Here is a 20,252-nt window from a genome sequence, read left to right as displayed (position 1 = left end):
TTCGCGTTTCCAGTAAACTCCTCTTTGAATATTTCATTTTCAAGACATAATTAAGAACGTTAGGGTAATATCCTTGATAATGGTTATTAATCTGGCACCAGATGCCACAAATTTTAGGATTAATAGGAGCCATTTCGGCAGATTACAACAATCTGGCGACGTGTTTACAACTCGACTAAATCACCACCTTGACAGTTACCCAGCTAAAAGCGCACATTTTCAATCAATTAAAAACTACTTTATCTGTCTTTCAAAATAACGCCCATTAAAGATGCACTTCGGCGTCCAACCTTTTAACGATGACAGATTTTTTTATTAACTTACTCGAAGTTTGTGTTTCTTCTAATTAGAAAACCGGGTCTGGAGTTTAAAATTCGTTGCTGCATAAACATAAATTGGCTAAAAATACCAGCTCATGCTAATTTAATAATTTTCATTTGAATTAAAATCCTTCTTCCGCGGCCACGGCGGTCATAAATTTAGATAAAAATACTGACAATGTAAAGCAGGCCTGATTTAGACTCCTATTAATAGCCTCACGTTTTTCACGGCGAATTTGTAATTCTATTGTTCATAAATAGAGGCCAGATTTTCAGGAAGTGATTTTCAGGTATCAAAAAGGTTGTACAAATTTTTAACAATTCCTGCAACAAACTTGAAATTGTCATAGAAAACTCGAAATTCCAGATGGTTTGGCCAATTGGTCGATTCTGCTTAGTTTTTTGAAATAATTTGATTTCACAAATTTATTCCAAGTTAAAAATTGCGTCATAAATAAGTTATGACTTCCAAAATAGTTTTAAACAACGAGAAGTAAACTCGGCTTAATTAAGTAATTATTAGATCGGGAAAGCGCCGCGGATTGTATCTTTGTGTCATATAACGGTGGAGAGTGATATCTTATCACGCAATTGCGTGCGAACCCGAACTTGTTGAATAATGCGGGGCGTCTTATCGTGTTTGTCCATAATGGCCATAATGAAGTTATTTAATTAAGTAAATTCGTTCAAATATTTGTGCTCTGTTCAAAGTAAACCTGAAGCCGGAGAAGCAGCTCAGGCGAGCATTTTCCCTTCGTTGAGGTTGCAGCCAGTGGCCATGCAATTTCGACTTTTGGTAACCGAGTTAGAGACGTACAAAGCAAGAAAGTGTTGACAATCAGTTCGCCAATTCTGCGAAAACAAACATTTGAAAAGCTTCCGTTTCTCTAACGTCAAGTCTTGTTTTTAAAACGCGTAAATTTTATTGACGTTGTCGAACAAAAGGGTGATAAAAATAAATGATCTTAATAAAACGGTTCACATAAACAGGCCAAGTGTGCTCATATGTGTTAAATGGGGAGAGCGAAAAAACGTGTAACTCTGCTGAATCTGTTTAAATTTGCGGCTGAAATAAGGTGAAAACATTACTTTTACGGCCGAGAATTTTCATAAATCATTCGCTATATAATTTTACGAGCGTTTTAATTGACAAATAAGCGACTAAAAGTGTTCTCATGTCGGCCGCTATCAATAAATTGCAGGATTTTTAAGTATTCGATTTCATTCTTCATTTGAGTTGGTGGGCGAACTTTTCCAATATTTCCTCTAACAATAACTAATTTTGTGTCAGCGGACAATAGAACGCATTAAATAAATGCCGGTCTTTTAGACGGTGCGAGAAAATAACGCCATGACATAAAATTGTTGATTGTTATTACAGCGAGTTGGATTTTTGATGTTGCACAGCTGGAGACCGGAATATGTAAAGTGTAAGCACACACTGCAAGGTGGGTAATATATTTCAGCTTAGAACACCATCAAAATATATTACCGACAAGTTACACAGTAAATATTCACAAGATATTATTAGAGCGCTTTGGCAACTAAGGTGCGACTTTAATCACTTTTTTTACACGCAACTTCGCACGCCTAAATTAATAAAGCAGGCCACTAGAACTAGAGATCGAACACCAATTTATGCGAAATGCCTTAACACGCATTTTTCGACAGCTCAACAACACAGTAAAGCTTTTTCGGTTTGTTTTCTTTGCGTCTGTTTCATTTCTCCAAATTCACTTTTGGTGGAGGCGCCGGGTCTGTTCGCTGTTTCCGTAAAAAAGCAAAACACACACTCACCATTTCGGGAATTTTCGTACGTTTTTTACGATTTGATTAAATCCAAACAACAGAATGGATAATTAGGATGTACGCGAATTTTTCCGAAACAATTTGCTTTGGGTCGTCTGATATTTGGAAAGGAATTGTTAACAAGGCTCCAATGTCATCCATCGTTGTTCATTGATAAAAGGAAAGACAATATTTGTGTAACGGAGGAAGGTTATTGTATGTTTTTCATTCCCTTTTACATTTTACATATTCCGTTCATCGAAAAAGTTAATCGATAAAGAACCTGACTTCTGGAAAATTGCTCTAATCCCGAATCGCGGATCAAAAGCTCTTTTATTTATGAAAAGTATAATGAAAACGCATTCAGCAAGACATCACGCGATTTTTCTTGATTTGTCGCGACAAGTATTAGAATAAATAGTGTCGTTGTAATTTGTCATACGGCTCCACGTCTTTGTGTTAATTTTTTTCGAGACGGAGGCACTTAAATGGGGGTAAACAATGCGAACAGACGTAAAACGAAAGTCCTATCTAGATGGAAAAGGTCATTATCTGCAACTGTGTAACAACGAGACAACAAAGAAGTAAAACTCCACTGTTTTACGATGATGGCTCAAGAATCCGCGTGAGCATTTATAATGTGCTTTTTATTATCGATGCATAAATATTTTACATTCTGAAATGCAATGAAGGCCATTCGGACATGAATGATTGAGGCAAACAAAACTTTATTGGCCGTTGTCGTTTTTAGACTCACATTAATTCTCGTTCTTGTTCTAATTTTGTTGTTTGAATGAAATAAATGTTCCGTTTGAATTGTCCTCGACGGTTATTTTCTCCGAGAAGATTTATAAATAGTGCTGTGTACGAATTCGACTCCTATAAAATGCTTGCACATACGAGGGGAATGGAGGTTTTTACAACTTTATTACTAGTGGCGTAGAAAGAATAAAAATAATATAAGGAGCCTAAGACGCACGAAAACATCACCCGAAATACACCCGAAACAGACACGCATTGTGTTTCTTTTAGGGAAAAATACAACTTATACGCCGGTATCTTTTGATGAAATCTGGTGAAAAATTAGAGAATTAAATTGAAAAAAGTGGAAGAAAATGTTTTCTCGAGCTAATTCGCCGACTTTTGAACTGAATGTATTTGTGTTTTAGGTGAATTATTGCAATTATATTGTTTGTAATGTTGATTTATTTATAAAGTTTGTGTTCAAATATCTGCAAAAGTCGGTCAGTACTTGGGTCGTCGTGGCCCAGTGGTATAAGCGCCACTTACAACGGGGGAGGTCGGGTGTTCGCACCCGGATCAGAGCAAGAATTTTTCTGAGAAAAAAAGTGTAGCAAAGGTAAGTGAAACAAACGAGAACAAAAATAAGAGATTGAGAGAACATATAGAGGTATAAAAGTAAAGCGGAGCATAAAACTGAGAGAAATAAGAAAATAATGCCGCAAAGGTAAAAGTACGTAAAGGCGCCAAATTGTAAACGTACTTTTTGTTTTGAGAGAAAAAGAGATGAACGTAAAGGTGAAATATAACTTCAAACTTCAGCTGAATCCTTAGATGGCTTATACGCCCGGTATCTTTTGATGAAATCTGGTGAAAAATTAGAAAATTAAATTGGAAAAAAGTTGAAGAAAATGTTTTCTCGAGCTAATTCGCCGACTTTTGAACTGAATGTATTTGCGTTTTAGGAGAATTATTGCAATTATATTGTTTGTAATGTCGATTTATTTAAAAAATTTGTGTTAAAATATCTGCAAAACACGGTCAGTATCTGGGGCCTCGGTGGCCCAGTGGTATAAGCGCCACTTACAACGGGGGAAGTCGGGGGTTCGAACCCGGATCAGAGCAAAAATTTTTCTGAGAAAAAAAGTGTAGCAAAGGTAAGTGAAACAAACGAGAACAAAAATAAGAGATTGAGAGAACATATAAACGTATAAAAGTAAAGCGGAGCATAAAACTGAGAGAAATAAGAAAATAATGCCGCAAAGGTAAAAGTACGTAAAGGAGCCAAATTGTAAACGTACTTTTTGTTTTGGGAGAAAAAGAGATGAACGAAAAGGTGAAATATAACTTCAAACTTTAGCTGAATCCTTAGATGGCTTATACGCCCGGTATCTTTTGATGAAATCTGGTGAAAAATTAGAGAATTAAATTGAAAAAAAGTGGAAGAAAATGTTTTCTCGAGCTAATTCGCCGACTTTTGAACTGAATGTATTTGTGTTTTAGGTGAATTATTGCAATTATATTGTTTGTAATGTCGATTTATTTAAAAAGTTTGTATTAAAATATCTGCAAAAGTCGGTCAGTACTTGGGTCCTCGTGGCCCAGTGGTATAAGCGCCACTTACAACGGGGGAGGTCGGGTGTTCGAACGCGGATCAGAGCAAAAATTTTTCTGAGAAAAAAGTGTAGCAAAGGTAAGTGAAACAAACGAGAACAAAAATAAGAGATTGAGAGAACATATAGACGTATAAAAGTAAAGCGGAGCATAAAACTGAGAGAAATAAGAAAATAATGCCGCAAAGGTAAAAGTACGTAAAGGCGCCAAATTGTAAACGTACTTTTTGTTTTGAGAGAAAAAGAGATGAACGTAAAGGTGAAATATAACTTCAAACTATAGTTTAATCCTTAGATGGCTTATACGCCCGGTATCTTTTGATGAAATCTGGTGAAAAATTAGAAAATTAAATTGGAAAAAAGTGGAAGAAAATGTTTTCTCGAGCTAATTCGCCGACTTTTGAACTGAATATATTTGCGTTTTAAGTGAATTATTGAAATTATATAGTTTGTAATGTTTATTTATTTAAAAAGTTTGTGTTAAAATATCTGCAAAACACGGTCAGTATCTGGGGCCCCGGTGGCCCAGTGGTATAAGCGCCACTTACAACGGGGGAGGTCGGGGGTTCGAACCCGGATCAGAGCAAGAATTTTTCTGAGAAAAAAAGTGTAGCAAAGGTAAGTGAAACAAACGAGAACAAAAATAAGAGATTGAGAGAACATATAGAGGTATAAAAGTAAAGCGGAGCATAAAACTGAGAGAAATAAGAAAATAATGCCGCAAAGGTAAAAGTACGTAAAGGCGCCAAATTGTAAACGTACTTTTTGTTTTGAGAGAAAAAGAGATGAACGTAAAGGTGAAACATAACTTCAAACTTTAGTTTAATCCTTAGAACACTTACTTCTTAAATTATAAAAAAATTAAACGAAAATATTTAATTTATCTCTAAAAATTTTTAGTTAATTGAGTTTATTTAGTAAAGTCCCGAAATACATTGTTAATAAAAATCATGGCGAATCTAGTAGGAAATGTAAACCCATTACTTGTTTGTTGTACACTTAATTACCTAAATTAAATAGTAAAAACGAGTAGTTGCATAATTTCAGCCAAACTCATTGTGCATTGTTCTAATTACTCCTAAAGCTTTCAACAATAGAATGTCTTCCTGAAACAGACACTAAATCAAAGAAACTCATTGATCAACTAGAAACGACTGCAATTTGAAACAATGGAAGTATTTTTAATTAGTTGCAGTTCCCGAACATCAATTTCGTTTTTGCACATTTCAGCTGCCGTTTCGTTGGAACCCAAAAGAATTTCAGTGAGTTTAAAATATTGTAATTTAAAAACATATTGAGAAGAGTTGTGTATCTTAAACAGACCTTTTAATATTTCGTACATTCGTGTACACAGATTTCATATTTTATAATATGTTTCGTTGTTTTTTATGAAAATGAAATGATATTGGTTGCAGATCAATTTTGTGGAATTGGCGAAGTTTTTTGTTTGTTTGAAAGTGAAAGAATTGTGGCTCAAATATGTGACATTAATTTGATGTCTGAAAAACATTTTCTTACGTACTGGCGGTCTGGATAATGCCGCGGAGGCGTCCTTTGATGTGACCTTTGTTAGAATTAAGTGTCACATTCTGGAATAGACCAGATAGAATAATGGTCAAGTTGATTAATGTTCGCACTATACATCAGCAGCACACACCGGGCAAGAGATTGAAATCGGAATCAATCAATTGCCAACGTAAACTGCTATTTTTAATCAACTTCCAGCCGAGAAATAATAAACCGGTCTCAGATTGATGGATCATTATCCCGTCGCGGACTGTACATCTGATAACAGTGATAACACATCAATTTGTACGCAGAACGGCGCTCTTTTAAAGAATTGTATTATGGACGGTGACAAATGATCCGGAGGTCAATTTGTCAACCGTGGTTGGTGGTCAGTCTAAAGCTCTATCTACATGTTTTATGATGCCACTCACGACGATCTCTTTAGTCGGGGTCTCGCTCTATCTCTGAAAGCGCACCAAATTTATCTAAATGTTAGCGACGAGAATATTTTAAGGTTTTTCGCGTTTTATTTTATGGAAATTTGTGATTTTTCTAAATTTAAACAGGGCTACATTTGCTCAATCAGCAACTAAAAAATCGCCGAGTACCTAAAGCAAACAAACGGATTTTTGCAAATATTTATATCGGAGGTAATTTTCATCCGAATTTATGATATGGGTGTATTTTTCATCGGTGCACACCGAAAACATACACAGCTTTGCTCAAAGTCAGAGACCACGAACGCGCACGTATATACACAAGAAGCAGAGGAAATAAACAGTGGGATGCTCAGGAGTAATTTGTTTACACGCTATTAACTGACGAGATTGCACTTCTAATTGCAGAAGTTATTCATATGGAAACATCGCTCATCAATTTTCGCAAATTTTATCGTCGAATCAAAGCAGCAGAAGCGAAAACAATGATGGTAAACATGAGTTAGTGTCATTGTGTTGGCACGATTGATCAATAAAACCTTCTATAAATATAACTTTTTGGCATACACGAATCGTAAAAGTGACAGATAAATCAGACAAACTCGCATGATTTAGCGTTGCGTCTTCGAACAATAGCGGGCGAAAATTTACGCACCGAGTTGATTAAATTACTTAATCTTAACTTTGGAAATTTAATTGCTACAAGACATTATAACTGTCTATCATTTTTATGCTTTGTTAGGGCGATAAAGAAAATCAAGTTTCATTATTCTACGGATCATTAAAATTTTCTCTGAGACAGGAGTGTCTAATAAATTACCGCCTTTTCCCTGTCAAATCTCGGCTAAGTTTCGTACCGGTTTCGAGCCGATATTTTACATTTCATTGTGAGCTGTAACACTCGCTGGATTGTAAAATGCATCATTGAATTGCCGAAAAACTGTTTGATGGGTTTAACTGATAAATTACCATCAAAATTTACAGCACAGAATTGATAATAAAAGTGAGAAATGCCGTGTATTTATGAAATTCATTTTTAATTAAATGTACCAAATACAACAGCCACAGAAACACATCGTTTTTATTGATTTCTCAAGGGTAACAATTTAATTTAAAAATATTCCGCATAAACTAACAAGTGATTCGCTTTTTGACCAAGCGCTCAAGTTAATTACAAGGAAAATATTTTCTTTATAAGTAATGAGTAATTTTATGCAAAATTTCTTGTTTGTACTTTTAGAAAGCTCACGCAAAGTTTGTGCTTTCCGGATACTTTTCTAAATACTCCAATATTTCAGTACTTCAGTAAATTCTCCCCATACTTAATTAAAAGTTCAGTCTTCAATGAAGTTTAAAATCTTCGAACGTGCATCATTCCAAGACATTTAATTTATCTAGAGAACAATATTAAACAATATTCCATACTAATTTTCATAAGTTGGGGCACCTATTTTAAAGAATTTATCTTCACTAAATGTTCAGTGTTCAAAGGCAGTGTTTAGACCAGATGATCGAAAACATACACGAAAATGTACCAAAATTACCAAATTTAATTTTAGCAAGAATTATGTGTTGTATTATCATTTTTGATATCGGCTGGAAAACAAAACAATGAAAATTGTTTGCGTGCGATGTCAATTATTATTTGTTCGAGTGTTTAATCCAAAAAATACACAATGAAATCGCCTCATTTGCTAAATTCAACATTTGTTTGAAACTGTAAGTACGCTCATTTCCAACTTTCAAAGTTTTATGTAGCTACTCAAGTTCTAAATAGATGCAGATCGTGTGAGAAAACGCCATTACAATTTTACCAGTTTCGAGTGATGTTTAAAGTTGGCGATTTTCAGCCACTCACCCCACAATAAATCTTTAATTACCGAAACCATTTGCCTTGTAAAACTTTAATATGCGAAAGGAAGAATGGGGACATATTTACCAGCAGAGACTCTGACAAAGGGGGAAATTTGCATACTTGATAACGACAAAATTGACAAGTTGGGACTAATTTGTATGGGAACATTGCTGTTGTTTTAATGGCTATAACAACTACGAAAGCGCATTTGGTTAGCGGGGCTTTCTGTTTGCAAATCCTGAACAACTAATCGAATTTATTTTACAAACACTGATAGCTTGTTGAAAATGCAATCCGAAAAACAAATACAATATTAGACGAAGATGAAGTGCTAGTTTAGAAAAACGCACAAAGGAAATATGGAAGATTCAAAACGACGGAAATAAGCGAAGCGTTGAATTATGACAGATGACGGCAGCAGGAAAGCTTACAAAAAATAATTTCACGCCAGAAATACTCCAAAGACTTATCACTAATAATGACCATTGACTAATTTGAATTCCTCATGGCGTTCAAACCGTGTTTGATCTTCTGATTTTGTTTGTTGTTGTTGAGCATACCTGCGGTTTTCCACTATAGTCGGAAAGCAGACCCAAGTTTGAATGAGAACAGATCTGTACACGTAAACAAAACATTCATTATTCCGGCAGATCGCGTTTATTTTCTTATCAGGAAACACGTGTGACCGTCTCGGCAAAATTAATCATTCTTTACAAATTTCGACTTTGAAAGTCCCTTTTAGCCGATGATATATGAAAAAGTGTGGCACACGTTATCCATAAATTGTTTTTGCGCGTGAAAGCTTCGACAATGCGACAGCCTTTGAGGTGCAATGGCCGTAATGCGCCCGCAAAAATTTATGAAGGGTGTTTCTGTCGAGCAGCCAAAAAGTGTGCACGCCACTCACCACCTTGTGGAAAGAACTGCGAATAAATCATTTTAAACGTCTCTTCTTTAACGACACCAGTCGGACACTCCGCCTTGAAGCCGCGATATATCCTCTTGATTTCCGCTTGCGTGAACCTGGTCGCCTTGCAAAGGGCCTCCAAGCTGTCCGGGCGGTAGCGCGGCGGTGTCTCCAAGTCCTCGAGCTCCGAGTCTGAAACACATCAGTCAGTCACACTCCGGGGCTCCGGATAAGTACCCCAAAAGAGGTGCAGAATTTTCATGGCGCTAAGGAGACGCTCGCGAGATGAATTAAGTATGAGACTGCTCAGATTGCCCGCCACAGGCCTGAATTATGGACGAGGAGGTGGGAGTGGTAATTGTCCGGCGACGCCGAGGTGCACCGAACTCCCAATTACCGGAGTTTCTTCATAAGTAAAATAAATTACTCACAGGACTCACGAACGTGCGATATTCACGTACGGGCTAATTGCAGGAATAAGCCGGAGGCTAAAACGTGTTACATTAATACCGCGGCCCGGAAACTAGCTTCCACATTGTGGAATTCTGTTTTAAATTCTTGTCGTGCTATGTAATACAAAATAAGGTGTATGGTTTCTGCTCCATGCGTCTCCCGATAAAATTTTGCACGGTAAATCTAACAGATAAACGTCACCATTTTGCTACAACATCCAATATTTTATCGTGTTTTTCCATTACTCTTTTCGCCGAAAATAGAAAAAGAGTCAAAGCGGAGCAATAAAATATGTATTGGGAAAATAAAATATGTATTGAGGGACGCGAAACGTGAATTATTAACATCATATTAAGGAGAGGAAAAATACAAGAAAACAACAAATGCGGATGCAAAAACCAAATATCCTCAAATCTGTTTGAGGGAGAAGAGACAAGTCTGATATGCCTTTGTTAGGTCAAATGCTAAAGACACACCTAATGAGCTGGAGTCATTACATACAGAGTAACACCCTTAATAATGCTCTATAGTAGACTCTATTATTGTACCCACGTCCAATTTAATCATTTTGAACACAATGTTCAACAAATCTCGATGTAATATAGTGTACAACTTAATTAACAGTTTAAATTTCAATCATCGGGTAATTTGGGTTAGCGTTATTTGCATTAGAACTGGGTGGCTAGAAAAAATGGATCTTGCTAAGCCTAAAACGTTTTCGGGCATAAATGTTTTTCAATTTCCAAAAAAATAAAAATAAAATTTATTTTATAACTTATGATGTCCTGTCCATTATCGAGAAACATACAATATTGTTCTTATTTGTTACGTTGTTAAACAAAACCAAAAATTTTTAATTTCAATTGTCTAATTTTAATATTGTTGAAGTCTTTAATAGTTGAAACCTGTCTGAATAAATTTTTTAGAGCTAAAAATCACACAAATTTTTTTTGTCCCGTCCGTCATGTAAGTTTTAAAAATTTCAACAGGTTCTACCTTTTACTTCGAAAATAGTTGATGGGATAAGTGCCTTTTAAATTAACAGAATTTTATAACGATTGTTCAATAAAAATGTTCAATAAAATTTTTGTGTCCCGTCCGTCATTAGTTTGTATTTCTTTTTTCTGCTCGTATTTCGAATTTTAAAAATGTTTCAAATCATAAAGTCTTGTCTTTCTTGTTATAGCCATTTGAAAAAATTGTTAATTTTTCTAATGGAATGGCTGTAAAATGAATTGTTTTTTATATACCTGGTAGTATAAAACAACCAATTCGAGATTCTCTTAAACCAAAACTATCTATTTTGACAAAACTACAGCGACAAAATACCGTGTTGTCGTCATTATTTGTTGGTATATTACTTTCCGCTTTGCACTTTCAATATGGGTTTTTCGTGACATTTATTACGCTACATGTGCATTAAAAAGCACACAGTTTTAATCACCATCATCGTCAAAAGGACTGCTTTTAAATATCGACAAATGGCAAGCGGAATCATTTCATAAATTGAAGCTCCTTCTATACCCAATTAGAGTTTGTTGGTGTTTCTAAGCACTCATCTAAAGTTGCTAATGAGTGGCAAATAGAAAAATCCGGGAAAATCCGTACGCTTAAGTGGGTTAAGTGCACTTGCTTTTTTAATATTAAAACCAGGTCAGCTCTGCACTCATTCACTCCGAAATTAAATTTTCAAGGACACTTAAATATTGCACTTGCATTAAAAATGAGGGATAAAATTACCGGGATTTTCCGATTCATTCATTTTCTTTAAAACCGAACTACATAAAAAACTGTTTGGAAATTTAGCCGGTTTGCGTGGCACTGAACAGGAACAGTTAAAGTCCGGTAATTTGAAAATATTTAGACCATTTTATAAATATTATTGAGTTGCTTGGGGGAAAATTTTACGCCCACTTAACAATTTCATACACTCAGATTCAAAAGCCGGTCCAAGTGTTATTGTGTCGTTTAAAATTCTCGTCATTTAAACTTAAATTCGGTTAGATTCGTATCACATGTTTGTGTGAGAAGTTTTAAGCTTCGGTGGAAGAAAACCAACAAAGCAGCTTATAAATCGACTTTTATTTTTGTTGCTGACAGTTTATCATAATGTTCTTTGATAGTTTTAATTAAATTTTAAAATAAAGTATTTCTTTGTACTGACCCTCGGCAGTTTTTAAACTCCCAACGGTTTAGCTGTCATGTTCAATTACTGTGACGAACAAAAGTACAAATGTTAAAGCGAATACTAAAGTCCGTATTTACAAAGGAAAAATTTGTTTGGTAAACATTTTGTTTCCGTTTGCAGCCGATTCTATAGCAGGATGCTCTTTTGTTTCTATTTTGAAAGGGCGGAATTATGAAAATAAAAATTAAAACACTGGTTGTATCAGTCATTTTCGCACCAAGGGAGAGTCTTAGGGGATTCTCAAAGTGGGGTAAAACCTTTTTAGTGTCCTTAAAAAGCGTTAGTTGGGGTGGTAATAGCAGAAAGATGCATATTTTGCGCAGATCTCGCCTACCGCTTGACCCTTTTGTGGGGTGCTTTACAGTTGTTACCTAAAGCGAATTTAACTCCGGTCCAGGCTTCTCTAACGTAGCTGAAAAGTCGTCTGTACAACGGCCTGCGAGATCTATGATGTCTAATTCCGTTAGTCTCTTCCGGACTCTCGTTGTCTGGCGCTTGCCTTTGCTGCTGGGGTGGCTGTTGGGGCTGTTGCTGCTGCTGTTGTTGTTGCACCATGGGGTACATCATGCGCCCGGCATCCTAAAGCCGACCCGCGCCACGACAGCGCCACCCCTTTACTACATCCTAGGATAAAACGCTGAAATCAAGTGAAGACTGAGGAGCATTGTGTTAGCGTTAGTAAACGGGGCGGTTAGTCGGGTTAGTTCGCTTTTCCAGACATCTGTAAAGAAAATCCACAAATTACCAAAGCGAAAGACTTGTTGAATAAACATTCATCCAAATCCGATACAAACTCGATTCAGTGCAATTTAAATTTCAAATGAAAATAGCACGGATACAAGAGGATACGCCGCGGATAAGATGTGAAGCGGCTGTGGATGGGTGATGCAAAATTGAAAATTTTTGAGGCTCATGTGCTGGGATTTGTGGGAGATGGGGATGATATTCCAAACGGCAGTCCATATAATTAACTCAAACGATGTTTACTTTTACGACTATGAGTACTGGGAGTGTTTTTTCTCGCTCTTGTTCCTTGCTTTATTAATTTTTTTAGCACTAAAGCAAATGTGGGTCAACTCGAACATAAACAGACCACGTGAGTATTTACAACAAAATGGCCCTTTTCGCTCTTAATAATAAAAGTTTTATCGTAAAATTTAATGAGCTCCTGCCTTCATACAATGTAACCAATAATAGAACTATATCCGTTATTTTAGTTCTATATTTTGTGTAGTATTTTTTCACTACACTAACTCTCATTGTGCGCTTTTTTGTTCTCATTATTTTGATCTAGATTTTGTAAAAAAAATAGCTGTGGTTTATACTAATTTCTTTATCTAAGATTTTGAAAAATTAATAAAAAACACCAAAATTTATTTTTAATATACCCGATACGTGTTTCGACCACAAGGGGTCATCCTCAGGTAAGGATAAGTCATATAGAGTTTGGTATCTTTACAAAGACAAATTTTCATGAGATTCCAGAAACCAAAAAAAATTGTTGAGTCCGTAAATCAAACGTGACATATTATCTGAAGTTAGGTCTTAAAAAATTGTCTTTTATTCATAATAGTACGTAAGACAGGACCAAAATCAATACCTGTTTGAAAGTCAAAAACATATTTAAATCTGTTTATAGATTTTATGCAACGCTATTAAAATCCGTTTACAGCTCGTATTGAATTTTATTGAACAGCATCTCTTATTTCTGTTTCATTCACATTTAAAATTAAAAATAAAACAAAAAAGAGGTTTTTTATAGGTTCATTTAATATTAGAAAGTAATCAACAGTATTTTAATGTAATGTACCCAAATAAAAAAGTGCAGTGGAGTGAATATTTGCAGCAAAATGGAAAATCCATTTATTAATATCCGTTTTAATCTCATAATAGAATCCTTTGGAGATACAGTTCTTCAGAAATGCTTATTTAAACATAAAATACAGTTTGGAATATAATACAAGTTGTTTCAACATTTGTTTGTGACCTTAAAAATTATTTTTAATGAAATCTGACAATTCAGGATACATTTTTTATTAATTCCTGCAACAGAAAGTAGTTTTGTGAAGAAATCTTGCAAAACAATGGAATTTGTGCACCAGATAAAACAAGTAGGAGGTGATTTTTATATTTTTATTGGTCAATTACTCACTTGTAGGAAAAATGAGACACCAGTGAACCGGTTTAAGGGCTGATTTTTCTCACAGGATGAGATTTTGACTTAAATGCAAACAAAATGATTGATTCTGCTTAGAATTTGAAATAATTTAAATTTTTTTTTGATAAAAACACTTTTTTTAAATTTATTACACAAAAACTAAGAATCTCAGAAAAGTAAAACTTTCACAACTAATTAAACTCTACACTGTCGGTTTGAAAAAAATTATAATTGGCAAACACTGCAATTTTGACACTTCTATGTATTTTTTTATTCCAAAATCAGGGCTGATACAAACATTTTACGATCTAATACACTAAGAGAATGAAAAGGTAAAAAACTTAAAAACAAAAAATACAGTAAGATTAAAATTCTGTATTAGGAAAGTTTCCTAAGATCCGGAATCTAGTGCTAAAAAGCTGCCTTAATGAGCGACTAAAGGATGTTTCACGAAAATGTTTAAATTATTACCAAAACGCGTGTTACTTATTTTAAGCGCAACAATGCGAACGCAAAGTTCTTTACGAAGTTTATTTCGTAAATGAAAGACTTAGTGCTCATAGCATTTATGCAGGAATGAAACAATTGCACGGACGCGGACGTATTTAATATAATTTAGTGGAGTTTAAATTATAAATAAATGCGTCGTTGGAGTATCTTTGTTTGAATTCGTCTCAAAGGAATACCTTAACAAAACCAAAAATTTCAAAAACTTTCTCGGTTTAGTTAAGGAGTTTGAAGTAAACCAACTTGCATGAGCACAAAAAGACGTCGGAGACTCCAATTTCCCGACTCGAAGGAATTGTTTGTGAAATGTTTGCAAAACAACCCCAACTACACCGAAATGAGACGTTTTGTATTATCAACTTGCTAAAAAAATATGTTTCAACACGCCTCTTTGACGAGCATGTTATTCAAATTCGGCCGCAACAAATTGTTGATAAACGCGCTCGTTTGTATGTAAAGGGCAGCGCCAATGCCAGGATCAGGATCGCCAGGATCAGGATACTTCGCATAGTTGCCTCGTCGCGAGTGAATTACGTTGTTGGTCGCCTCGAATAAGGAATTTCACTCAAGCCATCCCGGGAATAAATTCTAATATAAGTCTGTTTTGTAATTTTTATTTTGCAGTTACTACAATAACTTCCACATTGCTGCACATTAAATTAAGCGCATAGCTTCGGCGAATTTTTCATAAAAATAAGGAGCACCACTGTGTGGGAATTTCGCACATCATGGAGCGCATTTTTTCCCTTCTTTGAAGGCACAATTTTAATTTGGAACAAATCGGTGCACGAAGTGCCGGAGTGCATCATAAATCGTAACTCCGGGTGTCGGGAGTAATACCCGGAGCTATATCTCGCGAGATCCGGGATGGATGCCTGGAAAGATTTTTCAGTGACAGTTCTTAATCGTCGGCAATCTCCCCGTAGAAAAACAGCGAAATCTTGCGTAGTTAATTGAGTGTTCCACGGCGAAATTGACTCATCCATAAAGCCCTCGTTTGATATTACAATTGATTGAAAGAAGTTGGACGTATTTTGCACCCGAGTGCCATAAAACAACCAAACAACTAATTATTTTAATTGTAACATAAATTCGAGCAGGGTGCAGTGTAATTATGGGGCCGATAAAACCGAGGACTAAGGTCGAACTTAGATTGATGGATAATTCGTGTTGTATTCGCCCTAAGGGTATTGTGTTTGGTTTTGTACGTCACAAAGCCGGGTTTTGTCAGTCGTCATGGCTACCACGGATGCAGAAGAGGAAACACGTTACTCTTAAAATTGCCATTTTACTCGATCGTGCTGCCAGCACACGGACAACGTATAATTGAATCAAAGTGATTGGAGATTCCTGGACGTGACAACGATTTCGCCCGACTTTGCGTCCAAAGGCGAATTTTAAAGAGTTTCGCCACACAATTGTAGCCGTGTAACCAGATAGGCGTTAAAAAATCGGTTCACTTTCTACCCACGTAAAGGTGAAAGTTCACATCGACCAGAAGATAAAAGCAAATGTGTAGGTTACGTCCCTTCTCCCAAGAGGGATCAGGCATTGATAATTCCGCACTAAACTTGCCTTCTGAATGGAATAAAAATTCGATTTAAATTTTGCATAACTGCCTGACGGTAATTTAAACGAATGGGAGGCAAAACAATGCTAATTGGCCAATTAACAGTATAACTAACAAATGAGGCACTCTACACTTTTCCGCACTGGTGTTTAATTCACTCTTATTTATGTAAATTCAATTCAAACTAAATTAAATTTCGCACCAACGTCATAACCCGAAATTCATTTCAGTTCGAATGAAACAATCCCCTTCGACCTTTACGCAAAAAGATTGAAGCGGAGGCTGGAGCTGTCTTATACTTACGAAAAACACTCCAATAACTATAATATATCATTCAAGATGAATATTTAAAGCGAAAATAATATGTTTCCGGATTGCAATTTCGAGTCTTTATTATTAGGGTGTTTGCTGTTTTTGAAGCTATATTTCACACAAGTTTACTAAAAATGCGCATCTCTTCCAAAGGTGACAGGTGGAACGTCTGGTGGTGGCATCATAAATTGCATTTCCATTACTGCCACATAGTGCACCAGCAACCCAATTTTGTTTTATTCTCCACTTCATTACAAAATTAATTGAAAAGGCGCTTCAATTTTTCACCATTGATTTAAAATAATCATTTTTTTTATATTCTCTTTTTTTTTTCCCAATTTTAGAATCAACTTTTCATTTGATTCTGCAATATCACAACTATTAGATGTCCAAAAATACCGATATTTATACAGGGTCACTAAAAAATATGGCTACATTTAAATATTATTAAAACTATTTATCAAAAGTTATCGAAATTTGGTCTATGCTTTATTTATATGCTATATAAATTCCATCGTTTCAGATTTTTACCAAATTTCTGTCTCTATTTGTTTTCAGGATACAAGGCTAACTTGATTATTTTTAAATGGCAAGAAGAGTCCCAATTTAATATTTTTTAAAAGAGCATTTTTTCTGAGTTATACTTTGTAACACATGCATACCTTATTTTAATCGAAACTTAAAAACAAGACCAAAAATTTCCCTTTTCTAAGCCTTTGTTTAGCAAACTCGTTTAATGCACAAAATGTCTCAATAAATCATAAAATTATGTCAAAAATGACATTATTTTAGCAAGTTCTTAAGATTTAAGAACGTTTTTAGACTAAATAACAAGGTTTTAGAACAAAAAATTACCAAATTTGGTCGAAAATGACTAAAAATTTACCTTTTCTAAACGTTTATTTAGCAAAAAAATTATTGAGCCAAATTTTTTAATAAATCACAGAATTATGTCAAAAATGACATTATTTTAACAAGTTGTGGAGATTTAAGAACGTATTTAGACCAAAAGACAAGGTTTTAGAACAAAAAAAACACCAAATTTGGTCGAAAATGACCAAAAATTTAGCTTTTCTAAACGTTTATTTAGCAAAAACTCAATTATTGAGCCAAATTTTTTAATAAATCACAGAATTACGTCAAAAATGACATTATTTTAGCAAGTTCTAGAGATTTAAGAAGGTTTTTAAAACGTTTTGGAACAAAAAAATCATCAAATTTGGTCAAAAATGACCAAAAATTTACCTTTTCTAAACGTTTATTTAGCAAAAACTCAATTATTGAGCCAAATTTTTTAATAAATCACAGAATTATGTCAAAACTGACATTATTTTAGCAAGTTCTAAAGATTTAAGAACGTTTTTAGACCAAAAAACAAGGTTTTAGGACGAAAAAATCACCAAATTTGGTCGAAAATGACCAAAAATTTAGCTTTTCTAAACGTTTATTTAGCAAAAACTCAATTATTGAGCCAAATTTTTTAATAAATCACAGAATTACGTCAAAAATGGTATTATTTTAGCAAGTTCTGGAGATTTAAGAACGTTTTTAAAACGTTTTGGAACAAAAAAAACACCAAATTTGGTGAAAAATTACCAAAAATTTACCTTTTCTAAACGTTTATTTAGCAAAAACTCAATTATTGAGGCAAATTTTTTAATAAATCACAGAATCATGTCAAAAATGACATTATTTTAGCAAGTTCTGGAGATTTAAGAACGTTTTTAGACCAAAAAACAAGGTTTTAGAACAAAAAAATCACCAAATTTGGTCGGAAATGACCAAAAATTCAGCTTTTCTAAACGTTTATTTAGCAAAAACTCAATTATTGAGCCAATTTTTTTAATAAATCACAGAATTACGTCAAAAATGACATTATTTTAGCAAGTTCTGGAGATTTAAGAACGTTTTTAGAACGTTTTGGAACTAAAAAATCATCAAATTTGGTCGAAAATGACCAAAAATTTACCTTTTCTAAACGTTTATTTAGCAAAACTCAATTATTGAGCCAATTTTTTTAATAAATCACAGAATTATGTCAAAACTGACATTATTTTAGCAAGTTCTAGAGATTTAAGAACGTTTTTAGACCAAAAAACAAGGTTTTAGAACGAAAAAAACACCAAATTTGGTCGAAAATGACCAAAAATTTTCCATTTCTAAACGTTTAATTAGCAAAAATTCAATTATTGAGCCAAATTTTTTAATAAATCACAGAATTATGTCAAAAATGACATTATTTTAGCAAGTTCTAAAGATTAAAGAACGTTTTTAGACCAAAAAACAAGGTTTTAGAACAAAAAAATACCAAATTTGTTTGAAAATAATCAAAAATTTACCTTTTCGAAGCGTTTATTTAGCAAAAACTCAATTATTGAGCCAATTTTTATAATAAATCACAGAATTATCTCAAAAATGACATTATTTTAGCGTGTTCTGAAGATTTGAGAACGTTTTTAGACCAAAAAACAAGGTTCTAGAACCAAAAAATCACCAAATTTGATCGAAAATGACCAAAAATTTACTTTTTTTAAGCGTTTATTCAGCAAAAACTCAATTATTGTACGAATTTTTTCAATAAATCACAGAATTATGTAAAAAATTATTTTTGCAAGTTCTGAGAACTTAAACCCGTTTTTAGAACAAAAACCAAGTTTTCTTCCGTGTTTTTATTAATCCAGTACTAAAAAATCACTAAATTTGGTCGAAAATGACACTTTTTTAAGCTTTATTAAATTTGACCCATCGTTTTAAAAAAAAATCAAGTTGTATTTTTAAAATAAATGATGCTACAAAACTGGAAAAATCCCCAAATGATAGAATTTAAACACTTCGAGGTGTTCTGTTAATGCGTTCTGAAAATATTTAGCTGTATCCAGCCTTTTTAGCGACCCGGTATTTGGAGTTTCTCTCTGAGAGCAGCCTGCCATCCAAAACATCAAATCTCACTTAATCCTGCAGTAAATACTCGAAATCAGCTAATTATTGAAGACAATGCGTCTTAGAAACATTACGAATGAATAGGATATTAAATGGATTGAGTTGGCAACAAAGGGTTATTTCCCGACGAGTCCTCGTTATCTCCGTTGGTGTGTCAGGAAACATCGATCACGATAGAAGCGACCATTGTTTCCACTCGAAACCGACAAAAAAGCGAAAATTTGACACGAATTCAGCAGCACTCCAACAAGAAAATTAATTTTGATCGAAGGCTTGTTTTATACAGGTGCTGGTCGAAAATCCGTCTTCTTTCTATTTTCTAAAAACGGTCTCCCCGGTGCATTGAGAATTTATGATATTTGCCTTGGCCGAGGGCACCTGTTGCGTAACGGAGATTGTTCGTAAGCTGCGGTTTCGATAAGCTTTGCATGAAGCCTACTTCGAAGCCTTCCACTAACGAGGTAAACAACAGGTGTGTCGGCGAAGCACACCATATACAATCATTAATATCACTAATTAATAACACCGACAACGTTATGACTTTTATTGATTTATTTGCTGCGCCGGAAACGGCAAGAAACGCCGCAAAATCTGTTAATAATGTAACAGCGGCGAGATTCCAAAACCTTTCTCCTATATTGTCCACTGAGAATTTCTCGAATCGATGCTTCTGCTGCGATCGAGTCTCAGTACTTCACTGTTTTTGCACGAAATCTCGTCGAAAATTATTGTTAAAAAAATGCCACTGATACAAATCGTTGTGGCAGCGGTTGCAAATACAATTTATTTGTTTAATTATTACTGGACATAAATGGGGCAAATGCCCACCGATAAATAATAAATATATTAAGCGTTTATGCACCAATGATTGCGCACAAAACGCAGATATCATTCAGAATAAAACAGCACCGGCTGACAAAAAGTAAATAATTTGAAATTCTCCCCGTGGCAAAT

At 34.6% G+C, this 20,252-nt stretch overlaps 1 protein-coding gene and 1 long non-coding RNA gene across 9 annotated transcripts in view; one reads left to right on the top strand and one right to left on the bottom strand.

The window, feature by feature from the left end:
• The window catches only part of LOC661960 (Kv channel-interacting protein 1), a 69,200-nt gene that overhangs the window by 8,723 nt on the left and 40,225 nt on the right, over window positions 1–20,252 (bottom strand). For 3 of the 7 annotated variants that reach the window (XM_064356492.1, XM_015985226.2, XM_015985228.2), the window contains exons 2-3: window positions 12,183–12,532; window positions 9,171–9,362 (exon numbers count right to left, since the gene is read on the bottom strand). In XM_064356492.1, the coding sequence (XP_064212562.1) occupies window positions 9,171–9,362; window positions 12,183–12,378 (388 nt within the window). In that variant the 5' untranslated portion in view covers window positions 12,379–12,532. The remainder of the gene's footprint in view (window positions 1–9,170; window positions 9,363–12,182; window positions 12,533–20,252) is intronic. The other 4 variants (XM_015985225.2, XM_015985227.2, XM_008192064.3 and 1 more) reach the window with 2 other exon arrangements.
• LOC107399244 (uncharacterized) lies at window positions 8,013–8,585 on the top strand. Of its 2 annotated transcripts, none has more exons than XR_010333933.1 (2): window positions 8,013–8,127; window positions 8,186–8,585. It is a non-coding gene; the product is annotated as an uncharacterized LOC107399244 (long non-coding RNA). The 2 variants fall into 2 exon arrangements; XR_001575899.1 differs by having other exon boundaries at window positions 8,176–8,585.

Source organism: Tribolium castaneum, chromosome 4 (assembly GCF_031307605.1).
Source record: "Tribolium castaneum strain GA2 chromosome 4, icTriCast1.1, whole genome shotgun sequence".
In the NCBI taxonomy this organism is placed as follows: domain Eukaryota; kingdom Metazoa; phylum Arthropoda; class Insecta; order Coleoptera; family Tenebrionidae; genus Tribolium; species Tribolium castaneum.
This window is presented reverse-complemented; position numbering and strand designations above follow the sequence as displayed.